The 21,143-nt window shown below is 34.8% G+C and overlaps 1 protein-coding gene and 1 long non-coding RNA gene across 5 annotated transcripts; one reads left to right on the forward strand and one right to left on the reverse strand.

Moving 5' to 3' along the window:
* Window positions 56-15,945, reverse strand: LOC109948860 (B3 domain-containing transcription factor VAL3-like). Of its 4 annotated transcripts, none has more exons than XR_002271318.1 (11): window positions 15,315-15,945; window positions 9,535-9,616; window positions 9,284-9,392; window positions 8,122-8,344; window positions 7,736-7,835; window positions 6,780-6,957; window positions 6,226-6,314; window positions 5,887-5,924; window positions 5,567-5,745; window positions 797-953; window positions 56-689 (listed from the first exon to the last, which is right to left on the reverse strand). XR_002271318.1 is itself a non-coding variant. In XM_020562611.1 (9 exons), the coding sequence occupies exons 1-8, from the start codon at window positions 15,602-15,604 to the stop codon at window positions 5,898-5,900; spliced, it is 1,098 nt and encodes a 365-aa protein (XP_020418200.1). In that variant the 5' UTR covers window positions 15,605-15,944; the 3' UTR covers window positions 5,339-5,702; window positions 5,887-5,897. The 4 variants fall into 4 exon arrangements, 1 of the variants encoding a protein (XP_020418200.1); XR_002271317.1 differs by having other exon boundaries at window positions 5,567-5,702; window positions 15,315-15,944; XR_002271319.1 differs by lacking the exon at window positions 5,567-5,745.
* Window positions 15,872-19,561, forward strand: LOC109948861. The gene is made up of 3 exons (XR_002271320.1): window positions 15,872-15,957; window positions 17,007-17,172; window positions 19,372-19,561. It is a non-coding gene; the product is annotated as an uncharacterized LOC109948861 (long non-coding RNA).

Consider the following 21,143-nt stretch of genomic DNA (forward strand, 5'->3'; position numbering starts at 1 on the left):
TCCCTATTCGGCATTTCCCGTGGATAAAAAATACATTGACATTACTTTATGACCATGGATAAAACAATTCCCTTAATAATAGGAGATTCTTACACTGACATACGTAATTGTTAACAATATAAGGAAACAATGCCATGCAATCCTAAAAATCTTCCATTCCAATCCTCAATAGACCTGATCAAATGTAATAGATAAGTAAAAGGAGAACAAAAGAGGGGTTGCTGCTACAAGTCAATCCGGGCAATGTTGCATTACACGAAACCACTAGAATACAGTAACCCAGATTTCCTAATTTCCATTCGTCAAAACACATAAAAAAATACAGGCTAATAGGCTATGTTTCTAAACCCATCTTCTGCTTTAGTTTACTTTTCTTCTTCTACTGGGATGGTTCATTTCTCCGAATGGCTATGGCATGAACCAGAAGCAATATTTGGACTTCAAGGGATTCCTTATGTAATTCTAACATTCCAAGAATAGCTTTAGGGGCAAACAAGGTTATGCATGACGTGGTTGAAAATTTGCCAACCATTTTTCTGGGCAAACTTGTATCCTCCAATACGTATCTCACACAGACAAGCTTAGCAAGTACACGATATACACCATGAATGTGGGCTTCTTTGGTCTTGCATCCTGTAAAAATGATACCATCTGCAGGTTCCTTTTGGTCTTACAGGACTAGAAATAAACTGCAGGTAAACAAGAGAAGAAAAAAAAAAAAAATTGTTTTTATACAATTTTTAGTATTACAGTTACTTTTAAGTACAGTACAGCCCATGAGCAGAAACAAACTTACTCAATCTCCAAACCGCAAAATGTCACACTGCAAGCTTTTCTGAGGTAGAGACGAGCGTGAACTCAAAAAGCAGCAGACCGTTGCAGGCAGACAGCTTCAGCAATATGTTATATAAGCACCCATGTAAGATAAGTTCATAGAATCTGGTCTTCTATAACTGAAGTCATAAACACAATGTAAGAATCAGCAGGATGAAAATGCCACGGGTGGAAAAAATTGCAAGAGTGATTCATTTTGATTCACTCCAGAAAGCCACAGTTTAAATTTTAAATATCAATTGAAATAAAAAGGGAAATAATCTGATCAGAGGATGAGAAAATTTGTTGAGAGGGCTATTTTCTGGAACCTTTAAAAGAATACTACGGCTATCTATGCTTAGAAAATTGTCAACAAAATATCATTGACAAATTTAACATCTACAGAGCAAATAAATTAAATAAATTTGTTTAAACAGTTGGTCTGCAACAAAAGGATTACCACAAAATCAGAGAATTATTTAGAGATTGAAAATAGAATCTGCCATAGCTTACTTTCAAAGCTAGATGAATTCTTGGTAACCAAGTGGATGCTCTATTAAGTATTAACTAAAGGGCCTATAAAGGTTCATGCACAATTAAAAGTTCTATATTTTTCCCAAGGCACCGACACATTTAGACATCCAAGAATGCTATCTTAACATTCAAGAACTTTTTGTTACAGTAACTTATGATTATAAAAGAAGCTATAACTCATCCTCCATACAACACTGGCAGGACGAGGTACTTCAGTAGCAGAAATGGATTTTTCTATACCTCCAAAAAAAGCAGCTCAATTTCTTATTCTTTTTTCAATTCCCTGCCTCACTGTAAACCTTTAATTTTATTTTTTTTTCTAAGGAAACATTATATTAACGACAGAAAGAGTGCACGCTCAAGTAGTCTACTATGGAGATACAATCTCAAATCTAACTACCAGAAATGAAACATTATCAAATTCCCAGTACAATAACAGAAAAAGAAAGCTTCACGAATGCTGCAGAGAAAAGAAAAGAAAGCTTCACGAAAGCTTCGCAATAACCAAAATCTGAGTTAATACCAAAGATCCTCCACCTCCATCCCAACATTGTCTTCAAAAAGTCTCCTATTTCTCTCTTTGGCCCTTTTCTTACCACCAAACTCTACATGCTTTTCACACAAGGCATGGCACCCCTTTGGGATTGCCCAGCTCACTTCAGCCTCCCTGAACAGTTTAAGGAACAGACTTAATGCACCAGTGAGGAGAAATGCATGCCCATGGTAACTCACTTTTCCATGATCGACCTTCAGAGTAGCCTTGGCTTTCCAGATCATACTGTACAACTGAAAATCAAAGGTAGTGGCATTACTACATAATTAAGTACGACTTACAAGAACTGTTCCCTTCATCTTCCTTGCATCCAAATTATCAAGTACCAACCTGAATCTTCAGTATAGCCTGCAATGAAGAAAGGTCCTCGTTCTCGAAATCATTTAAACTCAAACCAAAAGTGCAGTTGAGTGAATCAGATGAAAATTCTACTCATCTTGCTACTGTTTTCTTATTATAATATGATAAGTTAAACAGCAGGGAACTTTTCTTTCAAGGAAAATTCTTCCACCCAACTGTCATACCAAAATCTCACCCTAGCTCCATTACCCACAACCTGGTAGGAACAAATCATACCCTTGACAAAATGGCTTTCCAAGGACTCCAGCTAGAACCCCTCTCAGCTGGATTTTCATCCCGCCCATTCTCTTCAAACCCATATTTACTTCTTATGACAGCATGCCACAATGACTCCCCTACTAAAGGAAATGTCCAAAGGCACTTACCCAAAAGAGCAATGTTCTTCATCAACAAATTGCCAATGTTTAAGCCTCATCTTTCCATGCTTTGAGTCACCAATTCCCATTTCGCTAGATGGCCTTTTTGCCCACCCTCTAAACCAGCCCAGGAAAAATTCATCATCTTTTCCAATTTAAGAGCTGCACCACTTGGTACTACAAGGATAATAATAAGTTGGTACTACATAGCTTGAAGCATAGCTAAACCCCCAGCGTGAAAGAACCCCTTGAATCTCAATTGTTAGTCACTTTTCAAAGCTTCCAAAGTAACATTCTGATAATATTTAACTAAAATTGGAGAACAACATTTTTAGCCTAATGTCTTGCCATCCTAAAGAGTGGGGAGGACTACCAGAACACTATCTTATGGCTACTCATGCACTGAGGCAATCAAAGAGCTAGAGTGCGTGAATGCCATCTTGCTTGTGAAAGCAATGAAGTCAGAAACATGATTAAGTACTACTTACAAGGTAAGCTCCGGAGAGCGATGCATTCAATGTCTGGATAAGAGCTTATCGGATGTAGCAGGTCTTTCATGCATATGTAAAAACTAAGGAGATGGGTAACACAGAAGGGAAAGGATTAAGTTATCCAACCATCAAAGTTTAGAAAATATGCTTGACCATCAGCAGTAGGAGCAATCCTTTTGCATGACATCAATGATTCTAGCAAAAACATAGTTAAACTTACGCAATGCCAGCCATTAGTCTCCAACTTTCTGCTATTCAAACTCAAGTTGATGAAAGTTTAGTTTTCAATAATAAAAAAACAAAGAAGCAAAAGCTGTGCTCTGTCATGCCTATTCAACCTTTTTATTTCCATCAAAATTCAGATTCTTTGCTTTCAACAATTATGCTTTTGAATTTTCTGGTTTGCAGCTTACTTTGTATAGCCAGGACTTAAGCATAAGCTAATATCATTAACTCATTTTATTCATAATTATTTTCTTTTTCAGAAACTAACTTACCAAATCTAAGAAAATCAGATCACACGTACGGATACAAGCAAAAGAGAGAGGAAACTGACTCTATCAATGGTTGACAAAATTCAGTGTTTAAAGTGCTACAAGAGCAGCCAACGAATATCCAGTATAGAATTGTAAACCCTCTTTATACCACCATTGAAGGATGGCTTGGTCAACTCAAAGAAATATAGCTGTGGAATGTGGAATCTTCAAATGATATGTTGGTCATACAGCTTTTCACTTAGGCCCCCAAGAAAGGACAGGCAGCAAGGATTTTTCAGGTCTACAAGGAGTTCTTTCTTTTTCTTTTCTTTTTTCTTTTGTTTTCAAAAAGGGGGCGGGGGGATGCGAAACCTGGATATGTATTTAAAAAGAGACCAACAGTATTAAAACTTAGTTAGTCTATCTCATTCCAAGTTTATTGGATGTCCCTGAAGGGACACAATCGTCTATCTGTGATGAACGAGGAACCCCCATCAGAACGGAATGAGTTTGATCTAAGGCACCTAATATGTGGTATCAAAGTAGGCCCAACTCCTCTCAATATTGCACCAAGCGCCCACACAATGATGTCCACGTAAATAATGGGACTCACAGGGGTAGGATGGAACAGGTAGGTAGGGGGTTTATATGTGGGGAAGAATGTCACAGACAAGAGCCCCACACTAGACAGGCAGAAATTCATTAGATCCTTCCCTATTATATGAGTTACTGGATGGATAATGAAGGCAAAGGGTAGGCATAAAGGGGAGGATTCAAAATTGGTACTCTTATGGCCGCGCCGTTCGGTGAGTAATTTGAATATCTTCATTGGAATAAGCATATAATCCAGAGTACGGTTATCAACTAATACAAGTTATTCATAATCCCGAATGGTCGCCACAGAAAGATTTCAAATGTATCATGGACCTCTAAATGGTAAAATGGAATACTCCAATATCTAAGAAGTTCATTTTTAGTGGGGACTTTAATCAGTCGCCTAGTAGGCTGTGTACTTAGGTAAAACTTAACATGAAAAATTCAAGAATCTCTTTCTTAATGCGTTTTTTTATAACCAAAATACCTCATACTCTATAGTAACCTAACTTGGAAATACTTGTCTGTTGTCGAGCCAGTGTTGCTGGATTCTTTTTAACTATTCAAGAGTACACTACAATTGGTAAAGCTTAATTTTAGTTTCTGAGATGTATTACAAGTTCTATTTAAATTGCTGTTTTTGGTAACTGCAGACCCTTCACAATGTTGGCAAGGCAGGAAGCTATCATGCTATATTAAGGGATAATTTTCTAGTAATGCTCTCACTAGCAACAGCTATACGAAATCTGAATGCTTGAAAACTGTTGGATCTTCAAATTTCAAACTTAATGAGCTTTTCAGTTCTTCAGCAAAATGTGTATTATAGCAATTTCTTGTTAACTTAATCTATAAGGAAGGTAGAGACATGAAACCTCTTTGTTTAGAAAATGTATTTTTATCTCTTTAAGGCAAGGATTAAAATAAAAAAAAACATATCCATAGATCAATCAGATGAGCAAGACTTGTTTAGTTTGACCTAATAAACAATTTTTGAACTGGGGTAGTTCTCAAATTCATCAGAAATATTTGTTACTGACCTAACCCTGACCACGGACATCCTTAGTAAAAGGTTACTCCATAACATCAAGGTTCCCGTACAAAAGACTTGATTTTCTTAGAGCAATGCATCATTGTGCTTAAGAGCATTATGAAGCACACAAGTTCCCAATTTTCTTGCTTCTTTTTTTGTTTTGGTAAAGATTGCATTTGCATTGTTTAAGACAATATTTTATCCTGAAACAATCACAAGTATATATTGCTGGAACTCTTAGAGAAATCCTCTCTTTTCTGACCCTATCTTTTCAAATTACCCTTATCAGAAAAAGAAAAAAAAACAAAAAAAACCCTACAGTATTGAAATATTGTTATGGGAACAATGAAGAAAATTACTTCTTTTTGGCTTTGTAAGCTCAGAGAGTTTGATAAGCCTAAGAGGAAGGTCTCCGTGACACTGACACACTAGGTTCATGACTGAATGAGCATAAAGACCTTCAAGCATCCAACAAAGCACAAGGTTCACTTGGTCCTGGGAGAGGATAAGAACTTGCTTTAGAACATCAGTATAGTATCTGGAAAAGAGATTTAAGATTTAAGGATGATGGAAAAATTTTCAATGAAAAACTAAAATCGCAAAATCAAATTATACATGGAAATTATAGAAACATATACTTCTGTAAAGAAAGGTGACTACTTGAAAAGAAGCTGTTTACCTGGTCTCCCTTCAGCCTAGTAGTTTCCAAATTTTTTCCTGTCAGAAGAAAAGATATCACATGTTGCTATTCAATTAAGTTAAGTAGCTCCTGCTATAACAACTAAGGATCTAAGAAGTATCATGGCAACATCAGTCACATCCATATGTTACATCAGTTTCTCGGAAGACGAAGATGAAGAGAAAAGTTTCAATCATTCAGAGTTGAAAATTCTTGCATTGGACATCATATGAAAACACTAAGACAGAAGATGAAGTATATAGCTTAGAAAATGTTTCGTATTTTAGAGGACATTAAAGCTGTATAGTCACATGAAAAGAATATTGTAGCATGCAGTACCTTAAGAGCTTGAATAGAAGCAATAGAAGCTGGCATCTTTTTTGTTCCAATAATCAGTTTTCCTTCTTGTTCTGTTCGATGAAACGTCACTGAAAAAATGCACCATGTTGGTCACGAAATTAGGACATCTTCGATGCATAGGATATATAGATCATAAGTGAATATGTCTAAAACTCACACAAACTTTCAGGACGTTTGTTAAATCATTGATGCCAATATAATTGTTTTTATTTATTTTATAATGGGATTGACGTCAATATCATTGAGTACATAATTCATACATATGATATCAGTGGTAGAAAAAGTAATTAAAAAAAAGGCATTTAGTTGAGTGTAGCTCTACTTCAAATCAGGATTTGAGGTTAGCTAAAAAGTAGGCACTATCAAACTCCTAAACAATGAAACTGAGAGAGAGAGAGAGAGAGAGAGAGAGAGAGAGAGAATCATCAACAACCCATAGAGAACAACTTGTCACAAAAAACAAAACAAACAAAAAAACTTAAATGAATTAAATAAAAGGATGTCCAGACTTTGTTAACTGAGTTATATGATACCTGTGTCCCCAACTTGCCACTGATTTAAGATCATGTAATCCTTGAGCCCTTCTAATACATACATCTTTTTGCTGTTACTATTTTGCCAGCAACGATATTGAAATTTCCAGTCCCTGCCTGTGTAATCCTGAATTACGATGGGGAATCCTTGTGTTTCAGAAATTTTTGGAAAATGGGCCTGTTTCATTGTGAGCAACACACAAAACTTCAAGCGTAAGGACAAAGATGTTTCCTGCTTGTTTAGATGAGTCAGAAATATATATTCTGAAAAAAAAAAAAAAAAAAAAACCTAGCTGATTCAGTAAACAAAAGACAAATGCATAAAGAATAGTTTTATTTCCATGTAAAGGTGACTGCTTTATTTTTTTGCCAGGAAGGGATTTGGCTCTGCTACAAGAATCAATAGTTTGACACAACTGTTCTACTTTAAAATCGCAATTGGGTGTTTGTTGGTGTATGATTGTGTGTGTGTGTGTGTGTGTGTGTGTGAGAGAGAGAGAGAGAGAGAGAGAGAGAGAGAGAGTCAGAGAGAGAGAGGTAAGACCATCATGCTTGAGACTGGGGTTACAAATATTTACCTTATAGATTAATGCAGTCAAATGACTCAATAGCCAAAATGACTGCTCAGCCTTAAATATATTTTGTCAGTTCACAAGTATAAAACGATATAACAAAGGACATTTTCAAGATTAAAAAGATGACAAATGAGATGACTAGGAACAGGACAACATAGCAATAACAATTCACAAGGCATGATATGAGGCACCCCCTTCTCAAAAAGTTTTCTGAAGGAAAAATTAAGTCCCTCAAAACTTTTGTTGGACTTGGGGTGCCACTGTTCATATTGCACCAGCAGCCATTCCCATTTTCAAATTGAACCATAGGGAAAACCATAAAGAGCAATTATCTTTAATGTACTGAGATTAATCAAATACTAAATGAGCATTGGGACTTACCTCTGCACATTTCTTTGGTATCACTAGACGTGCTGTATTCAGGAAAGTATCACTTGCGGTTAATGACTTCTCAAACAGAGGTATAGCATCAATGTTCGATCTCAGATTGGGTCAAGGACTCACGGATTCAAAAATACAAACATCAAAACAAATATAAAATATAAAATAGAGCGGTAGCATAGAAGCAGTGCCCATGTGTTTATCACAATCGAAATGAACTCAATGCATTAAAAAAATCACTTCTATTACCATGAAAAATTATAAAATAACAAAAATTCCTTCTTTCAACTTCTAAGACCTATGACACAAAAAAAATTTGTGGAAACTTTCCTTTTTTTTTCTGGAGCTGCTCATGACTTGTCATCTTAAGCAGATTTTGAGGATACAAATGGTTTTGAGTAGAGGCATCCACTCGTGGCGTTTCACTCTCTACTCCTTGTTCACAACCTGTATGTCCACTAGAATCCACATTAGAGTTTTCTCCAATAAGTGCAGAAGCTTTTCCTTTAGATGATCCAGGAGAACAGCATTCAGCAATTATCTCATTAGATACCACAGAATGGGTATCAGAATCAGATAATGTTGTTAAATACGTCCCTTCATTGGCAGCTGAAAAAGTAGAGGACTGGCTAGAGTCAGTAATCACTACCTCATTCCAGTGATTTTTCTGAATCAATAATGTTAACCACTATAACAGCACAGAATTGCAACCCATAACTATTTTTGGCGAGGGAGAAGAATAGGGAAGATAAATTACATAGATTAAAAGTGATAAGAGAAGAAAAGAAATCACTAAGAAAAGTTATGTTAAGTCTTTCTTTTAGGATCATGACATACTTAAAAAGAAAAACTAAGAAAACAAGTTTGGAAAAAATTTCACCACAAAACCAATTATGCTGTAAGTTTGTAACCAGGATTTCTTCATTTAATTTCTCCTCCAACTTTCCTTGCCTATGAAAATTGAGGAAAAGAAAAGGACATTTTTCTTCAGCTCACTGCATTTCTTGCACTCCATTGTTTTTTTTTTCTTTCTTCCCTTTAAGTTTAAATGACAAAACTGAGTGTTCTTTTTTTCTTTTAAGTTCTTGGAGACATTTTCAACTCAAGCGTATACTTGAGGACACAAACATTAAGTGCAAAACTTAACATGGGAATGAGGTGTCTAATAAACACAATTCTGAGAATCTAGACACACATGCATATATTTGAAAGTTGACAATGTATGGCTTTTAGCATGCAGCAAACCAAACATACTAAAAATAACAATCTATAACGATTAAGAAAAAGAATGACACAGTCCCAACTTCAAGACTTCTAAGGTAAAGTAGTTGAGTTATTTCATAAGTTTCCAAATGAGCATCAGATGTGGGTGGATACACATGTTGTCCCCTCAAGCATCCAGCACACTCTTTTTTAACAAGGGAAACACCACACAAACCATATATTGAAACAAGGCATCTGAGTTTATATAAAAAAGCTTTAGAACATATTAATTTTCAAATTTCCACAGATAAGGTATACAAGTCATAAAAACACAAACATCTTCACCTGACTCCATAGATTTTTTACTTCGCAATAAGCATTTACTGCAACCTACACCTCCATAATCCAGTTCCGTGTACGTGTGGCATGACATAATGCATCCACAGTGGAGTCGCTGCCAATTATTAGTTAAAATTAATGGTAAATAAAACAAAATTTTTTGTATATAAAACAAAATCTGGAGTTCAGAAATTTTGTTGATCCGAATATAGATCCAAAAATCCAAAAACAAACAAAGGGTGAAGTTGCCAGCTCACCTTCTTGCAGCCATCACAGTGTCTCCATCCATCAGACTTGGCATGAAAAGTTTCACAAAACTGATCATGTATATAAGCATAACTAAATTTGCAAAAATCAAGTCAGTTACCAGAAACTCTGAAGAATAGTGAGACAATGTATCAATTTTCACTTTCTGACTTACTGAATAACCAAGTTAATGCATATCAAATATGACAATGAAAGGATATTGATCGTGTGATCAAAGTAACCCACATACCAATTAAACAATTAAATGGCTGGTCTAGATAGCATACCTTTATAATATTCAAAGATGACAATTCATCTAGAAAACCTAACTAAAGAAGCAGATAATGATAACACTAAGAAAACTAAACACTCAGACCAAAAAAGAAAAAATAGACATCTAAACACAAACACAAAGTAAGTTTTACACCATTAATTATACCTTATCTATCTGATAAGCAAATTCTTGTGACTCTAGCTTCATGCAAGCTATTTATTGCCACTAATTTGGACTAAGGAGGTGTCTTTGAATATGACTTGCTTATGTAGGATCAAGACTTTTTTTCCCAACTGTTGACATCCTTACTGGTGTAAAACCCAGGAAGCAAAAGATCGCAAGAGGCTAAGTTGAAGATAATAGTGACCGAAGGATAAAACCAAAGTGAATTTTTTTCAGTGCTCAATGCTGTCTAACAGAACGACAATGTCCCAAGTCAGTTTATGGAGCTGAACAAATCCAAATAAGGAAACCTTAGAATTACCCTAAAGGCGGTAACAAACCCAATATGAAGGCTCAAGATACTTCAATATGTCAACCAGAAAATTGAAAATCCTAAACTATGAAGCTACACCTACGTTAACGTCGCACAAAGTGAGTAGGCACACATCACAACTCCAGCACTTACTCTCATCTAGCTTAACAAAGTGCAAAAATTGGCAAATAAATACAGAGGTAAATGAAAATATTATTTCCAAATACGTTACTTACTTGAGTCTCTCTAGGATCTTTAATGTAAATCTTATATTTCCTATTTTCTTATACAATTATTCTTCCTTTTTGTCCTATGAACATAAACATTAATTACATCTCTCAAGACCAGACCTAGTTAACTACCAACTATGTATGAAGCTGGTTTCACACAAGCATAGGATTGTAGCCTGAAATTTGATTGAGAACGTCTCAAGTGGTGGAGCAAGGAAATTTTTAAGAAAGGGGCACCTCAAACAATTCAAAATTCTGACAATTTAAGCAAAAGGTTTTACTATTTATAAATCTCTAATTATGTGCTCTCTCTCATTTTTTTTACTTTGTAACATTCAAAATCTAATAATTATGCATACCAACAAACTATATTAGACTCAAATTCAATAAAGAAAAATACATGAATTTACACAATAATAAATTTCATTCAACTACATATGTGCTAACATATGTAGCTAAAAAGTCCATGAAAACACTACAAGAAATTGATACCCTAGTCTATGTTTAAATTCAAACTCAGAGTCAATGAGCAAGCGGTAACCAGAGAGAAGAAGGCATCATCAGACTCAAACTAAGAGAGGGAGAGATTTGAAAAGGTAGACATGAGAGAAGAGAGGTAGAGAAAGAAAAGACAAAGAGGGGAAGGGGACACTTGGAAATTTGAGTGCAATTTCTTATTTTATTGAGAAAAATATACATGTAATCTTTTTCTTTAAAAAAAAAAAAAGAAAATTTGAGGGAGGGGTGGAGAAGGGCACCTGCCAGTCTCGAGCCTTAGCTCTCTCCATTCGTGGACTTGCCCTAAATTTCTCTTACAAGATCAGGACCACTTTCCGCATCATTGTCCCAAGTTGCAACATTAGGAAACCCTCAACCACCAACATTGTCCAAGAATGGCTTCATGTAGTAGAAGTCAAAAACGAAGGGCTAGGAATGTATTCTAGGAAATTCTTCTATAATGAACTCACCTATCTATGTTTAAGAGAAGACTTTGGATGGAACATACGCTTATTTCTGGTGGTATGCCAACAAACCCTCGTGACCATGCCTTCGCAAGCAAGTTATACCCAGCAACGTAGATTGGGAATGTGTTCTTCGGATTTACTACACTCTAGTGGGATCAAGACCCTTGTCCCCATCACTATTATTATTAATATTTGGCCCACGAAAATATGGTAAAAGATGGTAAGTAAACAAACATTAACTTTCGTTGAAAGATACACTAGTTACCTATTTTAAACCTTAATAAACCCATATCAAGGCAAGTAATTCTTGCACTTACTTGTGTCTTCCAAATGAGTCAACTACATTGTTTTTCTCCTATAATGTTTTTCTTCATAAATTGTGTAATAGATTTCTCCAAGTCCACTACGAATAGGAGTTTGAGTTCGAAGAAGGGGAAAGAATTGTCGACCCCAGACTATTCAACATTTGTATGTTTCGATGCAACAAGAAGAAGTTATTTGGAGCAAGTAGTTTTGTTGCTTGTTTAATTGGTCATATTTTTGTCATGAAGTGCGGTAGGGGCAGAGAGAATTTTTGGTGGAGCGGTGAATGCGTAGAGATTGGAAAGCACACCAATGACGAGGCTCTATGTTGGACCGACATTGACATTGGGAGACAAGAACTAAAGGATCAAATGGCATTAGATACCGTGAGCCAGGACTGAATTCTCCATGAGATTCATACTTGAAGCTCAGAACAACCGTGTACGAAGGAGTAGTCCTCAAATTCATTATCAAATGAGGCATTGTTATTTAGGTAGTGGAGGGATTCAAGTAAGACCTTTATTCTAAGAAAGATCTACCATCAAACTATTTTGAAATTTTGCCCACAAACCACATTTTCAAAAACCAAGCGCGTGGAGTTTCTTTGTTAAATTAATTTGTGCTAATGATCACTGACAAAGACACCGTTCATATTTCAAAAAAGCAACATTTTTTATATAGTATGTCATGAATTTCATAGTCATGACCATACCAAATATTAGTAACCTTGGATTTTGAGAAATGTTCAAGTTGATCATCAAACAATCTTCACTTGGCTTTACTAGTGTAGATACATGTAAAGGCAAGGAAAAGAAACACGTTCTTTAGGTCATAATAATGACTTTCTAAAAGTTAACCACGGCGAACAAACAACAATAAAAGTAAGTTGTGAAGCATTGGGAAAAAATTTACAAAAAGGGTAGTAACTGCTACATAGCTCTTCATCGTTAGTCATTACTAGTGAGTCATGCACATCACCTTTAATCCTTTTACAACTTAAGGAGATCATATTGGAGCAATAAAGGACACCTAATTTATGGAATTTATTAGAGTGACAAATTAGGAAAATATAGATTAATCAAAATGTTTGAAGAGAGATCCCATAATCTTCTTTACAAAAGCATCCACATTTATTATTGTTTTGGGGTGCACAAAGGGGAATTGATCTTCTGATGAATGACTGAGGTGCTTTCTAGAAAAAGTCCTCTGCTCTGTTGACAGGGAAGGAAAATGAAACTTCTTGAAAAGCGTCCACGGCTATGAAGTAAAGCATGCCATACTACTAGGAAAAGCTCGAGCGACCTTCAACAAAAGAACTTGTACCCGAAAAACAACACGTGCAAGTAGCAACATTCTAGAGAATATCCCTTGTAGTAAGTCACCGTCTTGTATGTAAGCTTTCTAAGCCTTAACGTTAAGCCTTGGAGCTAGCTACCTTCCAACGAACATGTAAAAGCCTTGAAGCTAGTAGTTATAACTTGCAAGGAGAGTCCCACGAATTTATATAGAAACACCAACAATTCCAAGGTTTCAAGATTCATGTCTTCCTTATATCCAAAAATCTAAGGCACACTTGTTTCATGAGATGGGATCCTTCATGGGATGGGATCCTAGGAACCCTTACCCATTCCCATTTGAAGGATTTCTTAGAGACCCAATGGTATATTATTTTTTGAAAGCATAAATTTAAGGGTTTAGGTTCATTATCATTTATTTTAAATCAAACCTAACGAATACGGATGGGTAGCCCACCTCATCATTTGGGAAAGCAAAGCACCTATTTTGGGGGTCTTGGATACCCATGGGTATCGGAAACCCAACCCTTCCTGGTGCATGGCAGTAACAATAAGTTGCTGTCTAGCAGGTAGTATAGGGCCAAAACACAGTAGAAACATAGTTTTAAAAAAAATAGAAAATAGAGAGATTAAGCCATAGAATTGAAGTTGGAATGAAGATAACTGAGTTCTAGTGAAAGAATCCCAAAAGAAACTCTATAAATCGAATTATGGAATGATATTCATAACAAACTGAATGCAAGAGTCTCTTAAGAGCCTATTTATACTAGAGTAAAGCAGTCTAGCATTCCTATTCCTTGTTTATTAAGAAAACCTAATCCTACTAGTACTTACCTAATAAATCTATTCCTACTAAGACTACTTAATAAATCCTAATCCTAACAGGAATAAACATGAAAGAAAAACATGACAAATAAAAAATAACTAAAATTCCCAAAATAGCTAGAACCCTGTCCTAATTTGCTAGAGGGTCCGCATACTCTTGGAGAGCCTTGTAGATGCTCCCTGCATCAAATCACTCCTGATCTACACCACTTCCTTTCCCATGTTGGAACTTACCAAATATGGAAAATAAATCACATACACATTCCCAAGTGCCAAATCTGCAAGACCAACGCTACCTAAGAGACAATGAAACAAAACTGGCATGAACATTTACAGCATTAAGTCCCATCAGATTTACATGACCTTGCTCACTTCTTCCATATGTTGAGGCAAACAAAACTCCCAAGTTCTGCTCCTTTTCCAAGGAATACTAATGCAACATCTGCAAAATTGGCTGATAAACAACTTCGACTCGCTAAATCCATGCATCAACCGAAATTCGAATTTTGGTTTGCTTCACAGGACAGTTATTGCATAAAGTAATGAATCTCTTTATTCTAATCCAAATTTTCATATGTAACCTTAAGACAGGGTATAAATGCCCGTTGTATGCACCAATTCATTTTCTCAGGATCACTAAAAGCCCAGCTTAAATAATAGAAGAGTTCACTTAATCAAATTTGAGTCTAGAAAAGCCCACACAACATTCAAACCAAAATGTTGACGCAGAAAATACATTACCCAATCAATAGCCATTTATATGTTCCTAGTAGTAACTAGCACCATATATTAAAGTAAAACTTTTAATAATAATATTGCTACTAGAAAATACATTCATTGCATGCAGGAGCATATCCCCTGTAGTTTTTTGTTATGTTATATTCCCATTAACCTTATCCCATGCTAGTGTGAGCTCCCTCAACAGGGAGAGGCCCACAAGGAAAAAATGTCACAATTTCAACCTAGTCCCTTCTGTTTTATGCTAAAGGGAGTGAAGTCATATCCACCAAGGCTGAACCGAAAATCTTAACGGATTACATTAGCTGTTTTAAGTCAATCGATTAGAATCAATAACCCAGAATCACCACAAAAAATCAACAAATTTTAGAAATTAAAAGCAAAGAAAATCATGACACTTGACATCCCAAAAGGTCATTAAATCATTATCAACCTGGACCACCTACATCACAGAAAAACACGCATAGAAACACTTTCAATTCAGTCCCAAAGAGCAAAGAGCAATATATATACCAGCAAAACAATCCAAGCCATACATTTTCTCTTCAAAAAGGAAAGGAAAAAAAAAAGCACTCTATTTAAATCAAATAGAGCAAGCAAACATGTTCACATACCAGCCAAAAAAAAAATAAAAAAGAAGACAAATCCTTCAGAGAAACAAAAATATAAAAGGAAAATTGGCTTACCCGCATTTCCCGCAGAGCTTAGCGAAAGAGCCATCTTTCAGCGGCCAGCCAGTAATGAACTCAGCAATCTCAGCCTTGCAGAAGAAGCAGTGCTCGGAAGCCATTGAAGCCATTGAAGCAACACAAAGAGTGAGAGAGAATGAGAGAGCAAATGAGACAGAGAGAAACAGAGAGAGCAAACGAGACAGAGAGAACAGAGAGAGCAAACGAGAGAGAGAGGGGCAGAGAAAGTGTTGAAAGATAAGGACATCCAGTATATATACGAGTGAGCGAGTGTGAGTCAGAGCCATTTCTGTGACAACGAAGACGATACGAGGAGGAATTGTGGCCTGCGGTCACTCGCACCAGAGTCAAAAGGGGTTTAGGTTTTGGCAACGATTGATTGTGAGGTTTTCCAATCTGATTGGGTCTGATGTTTCCTGATGGGTGCGGGTGTAGTGGGGCGCGTCTGCAGGGGATCAGAGTTCTGAATTTTGATCCTCCCTGAGGAGGGCAGGCAAGCTTGGCATATTTGGCGTCCATGCAACAACCAAACCTGCCATATTTTGCCGTTACCTGTTAATAGCGCCGGTAGGTGCACAGAATTTCCTCCCTTTTTTCTCTACAGGTGGGCCCTCCCGATTAGGATAATATTTTGCTTAAGGTATTTTTAATTTTTAATTTTTAATTTTCTTTTTCTTTTTTTCTTTTTTTCTTTTTTTCTTTTTTTCTTTTTTTCTTTTTCGTTGAGAAAATCTAAACATGATTAATGAACAAATAGTCTTATTGCTTGCATGACTGCCATTTCATGAAAACATTTCCAAATGTCATGAGTTGAGTTGATTTTTCTCACTAGTGTTGGATTTTCTTTTTAATGTTTTTGGTTGTTTCAGTTTTGTTATATAATCTAGAAGTAAATAAAACAAAAGATTATAATAAAAATTATAATGTTATTTTGGGAAGTCGGTGGCTTGAACAAAAATGTTAATTTGGCACCTGAATTTGGTATTATTTTGGGCTGTCAACCAATATAATGTAAACCATAGAAATTCTAAAAATGTGCCTCCTTTAAATTCCTTGTCATTTTCTCCATAAGGTATGTAATCAATTCAATTCAATTGGTTTCGGTAATATTGGTGGATTGGATTGGATTCAAAAAATGAAAAACCAATTAGATCGATTTGGTTAGCGAATCCATAATTTGATATCTAATACAAACTGAATCGATTCAACTTTTTAAAAAATATATGCAAATATTTGTCTTTCCTAGTGTTTGAACTTGAACCACCTACAACATATTTAACACTTAAACCAACGCACCAACACAACTTTGTTGATATTCTTTCAAAACACTATATTAATATAGCATAATAATTCTAGATTTCTATGTGCAAATCCAAAACCCTAGTTTTAAAATTTAAATGCTGAGACTTTTCAGTTTAGTGACCTTTGACGTTCCAGTTCCAATTCTAGTATAAATAAAACACCTTTGACGTTGCAGCTTTCACGTTCCAAAAAAAGAAAAGACCTTTCACATTCTGGAGTTCAAACTTTTAATTTCACTTTCACATTTCATAACCTAACACCATGACTTTATCTGCATCTTCTTGCTTGGTAAGTTTTCATTATTTTGGATTCAAGAACTCAATGATTCAATTATTCATTTTGCATCTTCTCAAGCATGAAAATATTGATGGAGTATTTATGAAACAGGTGACTACTCCAACTTCAACTTTCAATGAAAATCCAACTGGAATTACAAGTCACCCACCAACTGATGCACCTTCAATTTCAAATGGGCCCCTATACTGTCAAGCCTTCAAATGCTGAAGCGTTGCCACAGAAACCAAAGCCAATGATTCTGCTCCCATTGAAGAAGGTAAGAAAAAAATTGCTAGACCTCTGTCAATTGTTTGGGAGCACTTTATTAAAATGCAAGATGATCCAAAAAAATCCTAAGGCAAAATGAAAATATTGCAACAAAGTGTATGCATGTGGTAGGAAAAAAAATGGGACATCAAACTTGTTGAGTCATTTGGCAAATCAATGTAAAGAATATCTAAGTCGAGATATTAAGAAGCAAAAAACTTTGTCTTTCCAACCAAAGAAAAGCGAGGAGGAAGGCAAACTGATTGCTAAAAGTTATAGTCCAGAGAAATGTAGGGAAGCAATTGTTAGATATATTATACTTGATGAACAACCCTTTAGAGTTGTAGAGGGTGAGGGTTTTAGGGACATGTTACGTGTTTTTGAACCTAGACTTCAAGTCCCATATCGCGTTACAATTGAAAGAGATTTCTTAAAGCTTTATAAGAAAGAGAAGATAAAGTTGAAGGATTATTTAGTTGCTAATCGCCAAAGAGTTAGCCTCACCACAGACACATGGTCATCTCACCAAAATCTTATCTACATGTGTCTCACAGCTCATTATATAGATGATCAATGGAGATTACATAAGAAAATTCTGAATTTTCGTACAATTGTAAATCGCAAAGGTGATACAATTGGAAGGGCAATTGCGACATGTCTACTAGAGTGGGGAATTGATAAGGTGTTGACTGTGACAGTTGATAATGCAACCTCAAATGATCATGCTGGTACATTTTTGTCAAAGAAAGTGAATAATTGGAATGGTTCAATATTGAAGGGTGAAAATATGCACATGAAGTATTGTGCACACATACTAAATCTCATTGTTAAGGAAGGTCTAGAAGACTTTCATGAGTCAATCACTAGAATTCGTAATGTGGCGAGATATGTCAAGTATTCTCTAGCAAGGTCCCAAAAGTTTAAGGCTTGTGCGGAGCGAGTGAAAATTTCTTCACATAAGGCTATATGTCTTGATGTTCCTACAAGGTGGAATTCTACTTATTTAATGTTAGAAGTTGCAGAAAAATATCAAAAAGCTTTTGAACACTTAAGAGGAACAAGATACACTGTATGTTCATGAGTTTTGTATGGATGAAAGGAAAAGGGGTCCCACCTCATTGGATTGGAATAATGCCCGCCACTTTATTAAATTTTTGAAAGTCTTTTATAATGCAACTCTAGTATTTTTTGAAATTTTGTATGTAACCTCAAATCTGTTTTTGAAACAACTGTGTATGGTTCATGCGCAATTGCAAAGTTGGAGTCATAGTAAGGATGTTTTTCTTAAGATTATGGCTGAGAATATGTTGAAGAAGTATGAAAAATATTGGGGAAGCTACCAACAAATTAACATGTATTTGTTTGTTGTTGTTTTACTTGATCCTCGTTACAAGGAATGTTATTTGCAGTATTATTTTTCCTTGTTATGTGGTGAAGATAAAACTAGTAAGATGACAAGTAAAGTGAGAAGCAAGTTGAATGAATTGTGTGATCAATATAAATTGCTTTACCATGAAAATGTTGCACATAAGGACGAGACTCATAATCCAAGTGAGATGGAGATTGATAGTAATGAAGTAGATTTTGCTACTGCTTTCACAACTGGATTCATGAAACTTGTGGAGAAAACTGATGGTGAAGAGTTCAAAACAGAAGTTGACAGGTACTTAATTGAAACATGTGAGAATCCAAAAAATGAGAACTTTGATCTCCTGGGTTGGTGGAAGATGAATTCTGAAAAATATATAAGATTTTGTCTTATATTGCATGAGATGTATTGGCAATACATGTCTCTACTGTAGCATATGAATCAACATTTACTACTGGTGGTCGCATTCTAGATCCCTTTAGGAGTTCATTATCCCCAAGAACAGTGGAGGTACTCATTTGCACTCAAAATTGGTTATGTTCTTCACCAAAAACTGATGTTCTTGAGATTGTAGATGAAATGTTAGAAATTAAATCAGGCAAATATTATTTGAAGATAAGTTTCATAGTTGAAATTAATTAGTACTATTTTTGTTTGTAGAAATTTTGGGTACTACAACAAAACTTACTTTGAATGAAACTTGATGTGGAATATGGTTGCGTGCTCTGTATGTACGTTTGTTTCATTCATTCTATCTAATATTGTTATCTTGACATTCATTATATCTCAACTCTCTTAAGTTAAGAGTATTAAGTATATATACATATTTGTTGATTGCAGGATATAATCTAAGGATACGAAAGAAATTAAAGGATTGTTGGACCTGGAACCTTGAAGAGTTGTCTAAGTTTTTATGTTGACTTTAGTTTAGTGTTTCTTTTTTGAAGGAATGAATGTAACTTGAACTCTAAATGTCGAACTTTGTGTTGTACTGCTGTTTTCTAAAATTTATTTGTGCCTATTTAGTACACACTTAATGGTATTTTCTATCTGATTGAATTTTATATAATTATCGTTGTGATTATCATATTTTCATAGAAACCGTTCATCCAATCCAATCGAATCCAATGTGCATTGGATTCGATTGGATTGCATCCTGACATCCGAACACATTGGATGGGATTGTAAAATCCCAAATCCAATAAAAAATTGGATTGGATTAGATTGATCAAAATTCATTGGTTTCAAACCGATGTATACTCCTAATTTCTGACCCTTTTAGCTCATTCCTTTACCAATCCATACAACACAATCCAACAAGATGCATTTTTCGCTTACTTACCAAAAGAGAGAACGTGAATTTTTCTCTAGATTAAAATTCTTATTGTTACAATCAGAGGACATCAAACTCTTATTTGAATCATAACTCTTTCAGAAATTCATAAAACACAATCCACCAAAATTTATTTTTTCTCTTGCTCATCAAAAGAGACAACATACATTTTATATTTCTTACCTTCTTTTTTTCGTTTTCAGTTCTGCCTCTCACAGGATAACCTAATTTGTGATGATAACAAAATGATATTAATATTTAAAGAGCATAGGCGCGCGGTTGTACTTTTAAAATATATTAATATTTAACGATTATGGTCGTGTGGCTGTACTTTGCAAATATGTTAATATTTAACAAGTATAGCAGCGCGACTATACTATTAAAATATTAGTAAATTTAGGTTTTAGCCACACAAAAACTTTCACTTTTTGAAAAAGCCAAAACTTTTTCAAAATAGACAGAAAAACCCCTCAACTTTTGAACCAAAGACATAAAGGATTCTTTAGAAAATTCAAAATAAATAAAGGTATTTTTGTCCATTTTGGCTTATTTTAAAAATATTTATCTCTCCTTTGGCCTTTTCCAAAATGTCCCTAAAATATTCGTATATATTTAAAGCGGATATACTCATTAAATAAATTTTAATATTTTAAAAGTACAGCCCAAAATGGTTTTCATTTTTGCAATTAAGTAATATCTTAGCCTTTTTTTAATTACTTTAATTAGTAATTATATTTATTTCTTTAGTGGATAATTAGTATTTAAATATTTTACTGATTTCATAAATTACTTAATAAATAGTAATTAATTATTTTAGATAATTTTGTGGACTTTTTATTTTTATATTATACAAAATTAGTTTTTCTCAGTTTAATACATTCAATTAAGTAATAATTTAGCATTATTTAATAATTATTATTATTATTTATGTTTTAATTATTCTTTATATAATGAATAATTAGAATTTATGTTTTAATCATTCTTCAGTTCATCCATTCCAAGTCAGACAGGTGCAACTAATGTGTTTAGGTGCAACATAATCCATCAAGATGCATTTTTTACTTGCTTAGCCAAAAAAAGAGATGCATTTTTCTCTATATTAAATTTCTTATTGTTACAATGGAAGGGAATCAAACTTTGGATATAACACATGTCATCACTTACCTTCACCACTTGGTTTGACCCCAAGGTTTAGATTTCTTACCCTTTTAGCTATTCCTTTAGCAACACAATCCAACAAGATGCATTTTTCGCTGACTTACCAAAAGAGGAAACATGA

Source organism: Prunus persica, chromosome G4 (assembly GCF_000346465.2).
Source record: "Prunus persica cultivar Lovell chromosome G4, Prunus_persica_NCBIv2, whole genome shotgun sequence".
In the NCBI taxonomy this organism is placed as follows: Eukaryota; Viridiplantae; Streptophyta; class Magnoliopsida; order Rosales; family Rosaceae; genus Prunus; species Prunus persica.